General features: G+C 36.8%; 3 protein-coding genes across 3 annotated transcripts; all 3 read right to left on the reverse strand.

Annotated features, from left to right (window-relative positions):
* Window positions 1-322: 322 nt before the first annotated feature.
* Window positions 323-4,406, reverse strand: LOC104906647 (NF-X1-type zinc finger protein NFXL1). The gene is made up of 2 exons (XM_010695434.4): window positions 4,253-4,406; window positions 323-3,902 (listed from the first exon to the last, which is right to left on the reverse strand). The coding sequence occupies exon 2, from the start codon at window positions 3,831-3,833 to the stop codon at window positions 513-515; it is 3,321 nt and encodes a 1,106-aa protein (XP_010693736.2). The 5' UTR covers window positions 3,834-3,902; window positions 4,253-4,406; the 3' UTR covers window positions 323-512.
* Window positions 4,407-6,066: 1,660 nt separating this feature from the next.
* Window positions 6,067-11,210, reverse strand: LOC104893362 (uncharacterized protein At2g29880-like). Its single transcript, XM_010679458.4, has 3 exons — window positions 11,154-11,210; window positions 7,677-8,011; window positions 6,067-7,334 (listed from the first exon to the last, which is right to left on the reverse strand). The coding sequence occupies exons 2-3, from the start codon at window positions 8,007-8,009 to the stop codon at window positions 6,759-6,761; spliced, it is 909 nt and encodes a 302-aa protein (XP_010677760.2). The 5' UTR covers window positions 8,010-8,011; window positions 11,154-11,210; the 3' UTR covers window positions 6,067-6,758.
* LOC125495971 (uncharacterized) lies at window positions 8,002-10,163 on the reverse strand. Its single transcript, XM_048641081.2, has 2 exons — window positions 9,157-10,163; window positions 8,002-9,066 (listed from the first exon to the last, which is right to left on the reverse strand). The coding sequence occupies exons 1-2, from the start codon at window positions 9,694-9,696 to the stop codon at window positions 8,815-8,817; spliced, it is 792 nt and encodes a 263-aa protein (XP_048497038.1). The 5' UTR covers window positions 9,697-10,163; the 3' UTR covers window positions 8,002-8,814.

Consider the following 11,210-nt stretch of genomic DNA (forward strand, 5'->3'; position numbering starts at 1 on the left):
GTCGTCGTGGGCCCAGGTATAATAGGTCATTCATTCTAGAGTTTGCAACACTTAAAAAAGTAATTTGATAAAACAAACAAGAATAAATGAACAATCGCATAAAGATATGTGCATCTACAAATTGTTAACATGAATATTCTTATCATTAAGTTCCAATGAAACAAACACAAATTAAATAGTTATACCAAACATTCAAATCATAAGTTTATAACATGTAAATTATCCCTAAAAACATGAAATAACATGAGATAATGAAAATATAAGTTGAATTCATGAAACAAACATAAACAACTGCATAAAATCAATCGCATGAATAATCACATGAAGTAAATCTTGAATATTTGCAAGAAACATGAAAAATCGCAACAAGATTTACAAAGTACATTCATTCGGAAAAACAACAACAAAAGCTTTCTCTGCAAAACATAAGAGACTGGAAGAAGCTGCAAATTGTGATTTGTGAACATATGTAAATCACCAGCCCCAATTTAATGACAAAACCAAGTATATCTTCACTCATAAGCCTTTTCCCAGTCATCCACAACTTCTGCATTGTCATCAGGAGTGCTCATAAGCTCAACACTTGCACTACCTAATGGTGCGCTCTTTGATTCTCTCCCAGAGGCTGCTGTTCTTTTAGCGTAGTCCACAACTTTTGCCGATGAAGCTGCTGAGCTCGATGATGAATCAGAATTCAATAGAGTCCACCGATTTGTTGTCGCTGTAACTGGGATCTCACGGCCTTTCCATGATGAAGACCCTACATCAGCAGGACCACTACCACTGGACGATTCCTCCTCACCCCATGAGTCTTCAACCCAGATATTACCATTCTTTACAGCAGCCTTTTTCCAGGGGTTACCCTTCACAGCAGAAGAAGCTGCTGCCCCTCCCCATGGTGATACTGCAGCAGATCCAGCATCACTATGTTGAACGACAGCAGCCCCTTGATAAACCGATCCGTTATCTAACCTTCTCATAGCAGTTGCTGCTCGAGCAGGATCACTGAAAACAGCAAGGGCGTTCTTGTCATTCAACCACACGAGTTCACATTCACCACCAAACCGCAGAACCAAAGTGCTGATGTCTGCATCGCTAGGGAGATCAAGCAGGGCAACAACAAGCCTGGGATCCATGTCAACCAAAGGGTCAAAAATGGGTGGGTGGTGTGCATTCACCGCAGTTGAACCCTTGGGTCCCAGAATACGAGGCGGGGCTTTGGATTTTAAAGTAGCATGAACCACTATGAAACGCTTGGGCTCCCAACCAGCAGCACTGATTGAGAGTTTCCATCTCTCTGCTATTAGTCGGACTGCATCTCGCTTCTCCTTTAGCATTGGACAGAAGACATGAACCTTAACATTGCCACTACTACAGCTTCCTCTGCCTTTTCCAAGTACCAACTGTTTGCATCTCTCCTCCACTGCAAGTACCCATTTTGGATCACGTCTCAGTAATTCAGAGATCAGCTGCGAAGCAGATGGATTCTCGCCAAAATGAAGAGCATCCAAACTAATCTGAGATATATCAAAAGCATCAGCTAGAACACGTTTCTTCTCAAGCTTGGCACATTCATCGTCACAAGTAAGCTTCCTCTGTCCTAGTGGAACTCTCTTTTCATTTGCTTGCACAGGCTGAAGAGGTGCTGGCAGCTTCTGTAGAACAAAAGCTTCAAGAACATTAGCAGCACTGCTCCCCCCTGCATCACAAGGTACTGTTGCAGTAATTCTGCCACACGAGCATGAAATAGTCACGGGGAATTCACATCTTGAGTCGGGACAAGAAGCTGAAGGATGGCAAAGAGCGTTACATGTGTGTCTACAGTCTCTCCGCGGGGCACCGCATACTTGCCCACAAGAAGCCTTTATGGCAGGATCTGGAAGTCCACAAGATGGATCACATGGTGGTGGGTGGCAACTCCTGGCACAGGCATGGAGACCACATCGCCTTGCCTTTCCACACAGTGTGTTACACGTTATGTCCTTTGACCCGCAAGGAATATTGCGAAGGACAACATGCCCACCGATGCACTCCTTAGCAATGGGAACTGAACAAGGTGGACAGTCCCCAAAATGGCAACTATGAGTAGATTGGTGGCCACAAGGCTGAGGAACCAAGCATGGATATTGGCATGAAGGAGGAGGGGTTCCACAAGGTAGGGGTGGTGGGATTGAAGTCCTTCCACATGCACATGTAAGATCAGTGAATATAGTTTCCAAGCAGGGAGGACAGTGTCCACAATGACAGTACGCTTCACACGCATGCTGCCCACATTTCAACTTCTTTCCACATAGGATAGAGCAAAAGTGTGGGTTCCAATCACCAGAAGCAGTGTTACTAGAACTAGAAAGTGGGCAGCAGCGCTCACTACAGCGATGCCTTCCACAATTCTTCTTACGTCCACAAGTCCGATCGCAGACAAAATTCTCGTTCACTAGAGTGGTCTTAAAGCACTGAACAGTTCGAGAAGTAGAGCCACAACGACATTTTTGAGTGACGAGCTCAGAGCAAGGAGGACAAGATCCAGAATGACACTTACCCTTACAGTAATGCTTTCCACAAGGAAGACGCTTGCCACAAGCCCCTGAACATGTTGGGACTGGGTCCAGACAGCTCTTTCGCTGATCTTGTAAGTTAGTCTTACCGCAATAGCAGGTCTTTATTTTGCTGGGCAAAAAATCACACTCCCCACAAGCACCTGGGTGACATATATCAGCACAATTATGATTTTCGCATCGCAGTTTCTTCCCACATGTAGAATTACAAGAAAAAAGACCATGATCTAACTTTATATGTCCCTTCAATGACATGTCTCCACAGACAACCACCTCAGACTTTTTCTTGCAGAAGCAAGATGCATCCATGGGAACCTGGCAAGATTCGCATGGACCTGTATGACAAATTTGATCACATTGGTGGCGCCCACATTCAAGAATCTTCTCACAAACCTGACCACATGTTTGCACAGACTTCCTTTCAGAACATCTAGTGGTAATTACTTTCTTACCACAAGGGCAATGCCGAGGAGGTGCAAAAGCCTTGCATGGGGGGCAAGGACCAGGATGACACTGCATCACACAAACATGGGGACACATATCCTCCTTACTCAAACCAGGTCTCAAAACCTCCTTCTCCAATGGCTTTCCACAAGGCTCACCGCATGAATGGGGAGTCAGGTACAAATCTGATGGTGGATCATGCCTCTTCCCACAAAAGCAAATATAACGGACATCCTTCGATGCTGTTAGCTGCACTGCCTGACACCCGGGGCACCGCCAATTGAACCCTTGGCTCTTCTCAGCAATCATATCAACAGAAGTAGGTGCACGAGCCCATTTCTTGATACAATTCAAGTGAAAAATAGAGTAACAACTCGAACAAGACCAAACAGGCGCTGTCCTCCTCACCATATCATAACAAATCATACATTCCACAGTTCCCTTACTTAGCTTGCCCTGTATTTCTTGCACCAGTTGAGGTAAATCAGAATCCCTCACATTTCTTCTTGGATTACTTCTACCCTTGTTTAAATTTCCTCTCTCTCCCACACCCTCCCTCGTATCATTTCGTTCGCTCCTTAAATGCTGAGGCCGACCCATGTAGCTCCGTCCTCCACCCTGCCCACCACCACCCCCTCTAAATCCTTGATCCCCTCTACTATCCATTTGTCCCGCCCCAACGTTGCTATCACCAGCATTTTCACCAGCATACACATTTAAATTCGAGGGCGGGGAACTCAAAATACCAGGACCTCTTGGAACCCATTGCTGACGAGCATTTTGGCCAGAAATTCTAGAACGATGCCTTCGTTCATTCTGAGGAAGAGAACTCATAATTCCAAAAAAAAATCCCCAAATTCAAAAACTCCTCCTTTTTTTTACACCAATATAACTTCTAACCAGCTGCAAAATTCAAACAAAATAAAGCTCGTTTTAAACTTCCTATGAAACCCCTGAAATTAAAATTTGGGATAATCATAAATTGAGATAGGTCGGTGCAACAAATCAATAAAACCCACATCAAAACATAATATAACTAAACATTTCCGTAACAATTCCTAATTATAACGCAAACCCTATTGCAGAAATTGCAATAAATCACAACCCAAAAATAAAAATAAAAAAATCAAACGAACTAACATCATACAAACGAGGAAACCCAGAAATTCGCAAGCCACCATAAATTTCAATGAAATAAAAAACTACACATAATTAAAATTTGCAACAAAATCAAGTGAATGAAAAACACTAACCTGCAAAAAATTGGAGCGATAAATCAATCTAATTTATTCTTTTGTGATAAAGGAGAGAGATTTGGGTTGGAGTTCACAGAGTTCTCTTGGAGAGAGAAAGGAAAAAAAAAAGTGAGATATACCAAAAAATGATTTGGTCTGCCGAAATAAGGTGCCAGAAATTTATAAGGGTGGCCTAAATAAAATGTAATTTTAAAAATAAAAGAAAATGAGGATGAGTCTTGGAGACCAAGCGAAAGAAACAAGTCAAGGACTTCTGTAATAGACTAGCTACCGTGTTCACCAAAACAAAAAAAAAAAACGAAAGAAAGAGGAAAGAAGTATTGTTTCGGGCTTGCCTGAGTTTGTTATTGGGTCAACCAGCCTAGTACATAACTTGGGCAATGGGTTATATACTTATATGCATTGTAACTCACTTGTGACTTGTGAGCGCTTTGCTTTTAACACAAACTAGTTTTTATAGGCACGCGATGCGTGCAAAAATAGGTAGAAAATTAATTTTTCTTTTATGGAACGTAGAAAATTAAATCAATTGTTAATTATATCAAGTAAATTAGAGATATTTGAATGGTTGATGGTTTTCTTTTTGTATTTTTTTTTTATTTTTTTAAATTAATTAGGTAGGTTTTTATTTTTTAATTAAATAAAGTAGTTAAAAGAGAGATATAATGAGGGTAAAATGGGGTTTCTAATATTTTGGTGTCCTACCCCTCTTCCCATATAGAATACAGATTATTGGAATAGGCGGTCTAATTTTAACATAAAATTAGACAAATTTAAAATTGAATTTTTCTAACAAGTTCATTTCATTTCACTCGAATCCAAGATTATCCTAGCCATCCCTTTTCTTCTTGTTCTTCCCTTTTTTTTCCTTGATTATCGAACTACAACAGATAATTTCAAAAAACTAACTCTGTAGTCTTACTGAACGGATTAAATTAGTCACTAAATGTATTAAGAAATGTCATTACTGAATAGATTAAACTGATCACAAAATAGATTAATCTGGTCTAGTCCCTAAATAAATTAAACTAGTCACTATGTTAAAAAAAAAAAAGTGTCATGTTCTCTTCTTAATGTTGGGCTTGGATCGTGCCTAATTTTCATTTAAAATTAGGCAATCTCTTGCAAGATCAACGGTTGCTTTGAATGTATGTAATGTTACTATTTTCACGCTTGGATGGTAGACCCCAGTGCACAGTTATGTATGGGCATCCAAAGTTAAACGACATATATCTGACACATAAAACGCATGGGATTGTTTACAAACAACAGTGAAAAGAACTTCTTTCCCTACATAAATAGCACTCGTGAAATTCGAATGAGTAATTACCCAATGAATAAAAATAAGCAGATTAACTATAAATCCTTGATTTTCAATCTTTTGTTTTTGTTCCCCATCCAAAAAAATTGCTTCCATTCCATGCTTTGCTCTATCTCCTCACCTTTTTTGAGAAATTATTAAAGAAATCACGGATGAGGAAAAAAGACTGAAAGCGGTAAAAGATAAGCAAACTTATTCTAAAATTTTTTCAATACTTAATTACTTATTAGTTACTATGTAAATAAATCAGTATAAACTCATTTTAACTCTAAAAATGATTTTGTTCGAATTGGATTTTGTTTACTAAAAAAAAAACCGAGTTTTGCATAATATTTTCATAATGAAGAGGAGGATAAGAAGAAAAAAAGAAAAGAGAGAAAGTTTGAGAGTATTTTATTGTGTTTTGTACTTTTGTTCATCTACCTTTGGTCCTCGATGGCTTGTTTAAGATTATTTTATTGTGTTTTTATTCATCTACTTTAATTCACTAAGGCATTGTTTGGTTCACATGGGAATTAACTTCCTATGGGAAGTTTCATTTCATGGGAAGTTACTTCCCTTAATGACTTCCTAGGAAATGGCATTAACATGTTTGGTTGGTACTATGGAATTTGCACTTCCTATGAATCTACTTCCTATATGTTGTTTGGTTCACTTGTTATACTTCCCATGAAATTTAACTAACTTTAACTACTTATGTGTAATTTTTTTTAACATCTACCACACACTTAAAACTATTCATTAAAAATTACACAAATATGATAAAGTAAAGGAATAAAATTTTTAATACAACTAGTAAAACCCTTCTCATACATAATAATACAAAAAAAAAAAATAGAACAATGGGAAACCATATATGAAGATAGCATCACACAAAAGTTAAACGAGTTTAACCTGTTGCATTTTACAATGTGAAGTAGTAGTTTTTCAATCCTTCCGAAGTTAAAGTTAACAATCGGAAATCGGGCCTTACAAAAAATCGGATCGGTCCTATTACCTATGCTTCTAAATATAGAGTCAGCAATAACATGACAACCCAAAATATTTCACTTTAACCTCCACTTGTATAATTTAGCATGGCTTACAAAAAACCAAAAACATACCAAAACTATATACATACTATTTGCATACTACATTAAAACCATGCCGTAGCTACTACTTCGACTTATGTTATTTTTTCAATCATTGATCTGGAAGCAACAAACCTTGAACATAAGCATATTTGTAGTCTTCATCAGGAAGGCTGAAGAAGAAATCAACTTCTAGAGGGTTGAGAGCAATCTTCTTTGAGACCAAAATAACATCAGTAGGAGTTAATCCTTCCATTTTCATAACCTCATTTGTCACTTTCATCCTTCTTTCAGCAGAATCTGACTCGTGTTGGAAGCAATTAGCTAACCTTCCTATGTGCTCACTTGCCGCCTCCATCACATCACTAATTTTTTCAAGTTTAGTGGAAAAGTCTTTCAAGACTTCAATAGTTTCAGTCCTTGCCTTTTTTGTCCTTCTAGTTGAAGGTGTTGTTGAAGGTGGAGGTCCCATTAAGCTATTTTGAGACGAAGGATTGATCTCCTCTAAACTATACTGAGGGACTTCTTGTCCTTCTTCCTCCCTTATTTCTTCTTCATCCATCTCTTCAAGAACATCATGTACATTTGCAGATTCATTTCCAACAGCCCTATCTTTGCCGAATATCTTGCCCAACTCGTCAAAAAAAGGGAAAGGTTTGTTTCTCAACCCAATGGCATTTTTGTGACTCTACCATAACACCACAACAACAAGAACATACATCAATCAATGTTTTTCTATTGTAATAAACAAGTAATGACTTTAAACTTACACCTATGGCTTTTCTAAAATTGTTTCGGAGCCACAACAAGAAAACTACTTCTATATTATCTCTAACTAACATTTCAATAAGATATATCTACAGGAAGAAAGTAAACTTCATCACTACTTTCAATGTTAAACTGCACTATTAAAAGTAATGTATCAAACCTGAGAATTTGCAATGTAAACCTGACATGTAAACTATAAAGAAAACAAAAGGTAGGAAAAAACAAAAGGTAGGAAAAAACATATATAATTTTCGAACATTACCTTAATCCATTCGTCCCAAACCGTTTGCGGACATGTAACAAACTTCCCCTCTTCATTCCATCCAAATCCACTTGCACTCGGGCTTAGCATTTCTGAAATAGCATCATATTGTTTTCTGAGGAGCTTTACTCGAGACTCAATATGGGGCTTAGCTTTTTTTTCACACTCGGGAAGCTTTTGTTTCATTAGAGTTTCCAACTTAGCAAAAGCCCCATTTTTGAATTGACCATTGTCCGTTTTCCAACCACCAAGATCGACAAGATCATTCATGGCACTAATGAGAGCCCGATCCTCGCAAACTGACCATCTCATGCAGATTCTACCTTGACTCATCTCTACAACACAAAAATAATATGATATAGAAGACATAGGTATAAATTCAGCTATATAACAATAACTTTAAGTTCAAAAAAAATGAGCACACATCCTTTAAGTATATACACTTTGAAATGCATTGTAAGATGCCAAATTCATTGAAATATGAAGTAGATATTGTACTAATATCCAAAAGTACAACACACGTAACATACAAAGTAGATTAATTTTGATTTGCAATTCTCCTTAATTACAAGTTACAACTAAAAGCAAAAACCAAATACAAGAAGTAATTACTAATCACAAAAATCTTTAAGAAGGTCTTGAGTTCAACCATGTTGCATACATTTCAGTTGCCAGATTCTGCCTAAAGACATTCCATTCAGTACTAGTCTCCATAACCTCAATATTGTTTTCACTGATATCTTCTTGTACGTCATCTCCAATTAAAGACTCCATAGGATCTATGGTCATATATGTTCGAATGAAATTATGCATCAAAGCACATGCCAAAATAATTCTACTGACGGCCTTTCGACGGTACCAAGTTGTGTTTCTTAGTATACCCCACCTCATCTTAAGCAATCCAAAACATCTCTCTATGACATTCCGCGCTTGTGAATGCTTCATATTAAAATATTCTTCAGCGGATACTGGATGTTCCCCACTTTTCCAAACACTCAAATGGTATCTTTGACCTCTAAATGGTGTTAAAAATCCCTCACAGTTCATATATCCAGCATCACATAAATAGTAGTAACCTAAAAACAACCAATAAAACTTTTAATAATTTTCTTTCATTAGCTTTTCTTGACAAAATGTATTAAAAAAATGCAAATTTCCTATTACCTTGAGGGACTTTTAAAGGATTTCTTCTCGACAACGCATCACGAAGAACTCTATTGTCATGTGCTGAACCCTCCCAACCAGGCAATACATAAACAAATTGCATATCACGAGTACACACTCCTAAGACATTGGTGGTGAGTTCTCCTTTCCTATTTCTGAATCTAACTTTGTCTTTATCACCAGCACGAACCTTAATATGTGTTCCGTCCAATGCCCCTAAGCAATTCTTCAAAGAGGGAAGATAAATTCACTTATTGATTGCCCCTATGTAAATATTTTTTTAAACAATTCATTCTTAGTACGAAATTTAACTTACCTTAAACCACTTCCACCTCTCATCCTGACAATTTTCTGTCACCGCCTCAGGTTTCTTAAATAAAATATGGTGGCATCTAAGCACAACTTTCAAGACTAAGTTAAAGTGTCTTGAAATCGTTTCTCCACTTCTTCTAAAGTATAATTGAGTTCTTCGATTTTTTGTATCATGAGAAAGAGTGAAAAGAAATAATGCAACTATTTCTTCCAAGCTAGTGTTCCTATTTCCTTGCAATCCACCAACATCCCTCAGCATCTCACATAACTTATAAAAGCAAGCTCTATCCATTCTAAGGTTATCTAAACATGCTACATCACTCCCTTGGATAATTGGCCTAAGATTTAAAATTCTAGCATAGCACCTTTCTTCAAGAGAATTATCAAATATATAAGTTATAGGCTTAGGCACTTTGATATTTAGGATAGAAAGTAAATATATGAGATCGACTATTATCGCCATAACCATAACCACCATTTGCCTATAAATGATAATACATGTCGTTGCAATCTTCTTCTGTTTATTTCGTGGCATGCGAGCCATATCTGTTTACAAAATACACACTAAAAAATTACAAATTATTGCAAAGAAATAAGAGGTCTTATACTCGAAAGCTAGTAAGGAAAAATTAACAAGAAAAAAATTATATTCTTAATCAATTATCCTTCTCAATACTCAATTAGGCAAATATTAGTTTCTAATAGTAGTTTACTTCCTTGTAAGGTGTGTAATTTTCAAAACATAATGGATAAAGGGGAAAAAGAGTTTGTTTTTCAGCTTCACAAATTCAATTCTTATACACAATAACCTACTGGAAACTACAACACAAGCTAAGACCCAAACTTTAAACTTCCTAAAAGTCAACTCTTATCACAATTTGATAATATCATAAATGTAATTCCCAAATCACCTAAACAAGTGAGTATTTGATTAAGTATTCTTCATTACTTCACTTTGTTTAAAAATAAAATCAAACATTACTAATGGAAAAAGACACGCATGAAGGTGTTATTCCTATTTCTAAGTTGGCTACCAATCTATTTGGCAATGATGGTGTTTGTCTTCATAAACTTGCCAAAATATACCAAGGAACTAGATTAAAAGAGTAGCTATTAACAAACAATACCCAGTATAGCATCAACACCAAACTAAGCAAAAGATTGAATCTAAGACAAAAATCATTGAAAGCTGCTAACTTTACTCAAGCACCAACTAACACATCAAATACAATTCAGAAGCGGCAGTAGGAGCAACATGACTTTACATAATTCATACTACTAGGAGTAGTTGATAATCCATTTTTATCCAATCCAAGTCCAACAAGCATTACATAGAGACCAAAAGATAAGATAACCACACAAGGCCAAATAATCCAAGAATAAAATGAGTAAATTGATATAAACCCAAAAACATACAAGACAGTGATTGGGGCATTTTATCAAACAGGTGGCGCGCAACAAAGAAAAAGCATAAGAGAGAGAGAACAAATATTACAAGGTCAGGTTTGTAAAGATTATGAACAATGGAGGCACCACCGAGGAGAGAGAAAACAACCACCACACACGACCAACCCATCGACATCAATCAAATTTTTTAACTATGGACATAAATCAACTGACAACTGTATAAGCTCACCCAAAAAAAAAGCTAATTCATAGCAGCAAATTCCCCAAAAAAATCTGATAACATTAATCTCACAATATGACTTAGAAAATAATTGCACATTCACCCAAAATAAACAATCCGAAAATTCAAGAAAAAAAACTACAAACCTAAGAATTTTGTAATTACACTTCAATTCAAGATTTGTTTACAACAATGCCAAATCCAAGAGAAATTCATGAGATATGAAGAATCAGATACATCTAGGAGAATGTATGTATTTATTTTAAAAATGAGTTGATTTTGTATTTATAATAATCCAAACAACAAAGACAATTTAAATTAGTCATATTGAAATTGTAGTTTGTATGCCAAGGAAGGAGAAAGAGAAGAACAACCTGAATTTCTGAAGATTTGGGGCCGTGTGAGAAGAGGGAGATGAAAGAGGGTCAAGG

The sequence above is a fragment of the Beta vulgaris genome, chromosome 3 (genome assembly GCF_026745355.1).
Source record: "Beta vulgaris subsp. vulgaris cultivar EL10 chromosome 3, EL10.2, whole genome shotgun sequence".
Lineage (NCBI taxonomy): Eukaryota > Viridiplantae > Streptophyta > Magnoliopsida > Caryophyllales > Amaranthaceae > Beta > Beta vulgaris.

Excerpts from the sequence above, each read along its gene's own strand:
- LOC104906647 (XM_010695434.4), bottom strand. The coding sequence starts at position 3,833 with ATGAGTTCTCTTCCTCAGAATGAACGAAGGCATCGTTCTAGAATTTCT.
- LOC104893362 (XM_010679458.4), bottom strand. The coding sequence starts at position 8,009 with ATGAGTCAAGGTAGAATCTGCATGAGATGGTCAGTTTGCGAGGATCGG. Across the intron at positions 7,335-7,676 it reads TTTGGGACGAATGGATTAAG|AGTCACAAAAATGCCATTGG; the intron begins GTAATGTTCGAA and ends GTGTTATGGTAG.
- LOC125495971 (XM_048641081.2), bottom strand. The coding sequence starts at position 9,696 with ATGGCTCGCATGCCACGAAATAAACAGAAGAAGATTGCAACGACATGT. Across the intron at positions 9,067-9,156 it reads AGAGGTGGAAGTGGTTTAAG|AATTGCTTAGGGGCATTGGA; the intron begins GTAAGTTAAATT and ends CCCTCTTTGAAG.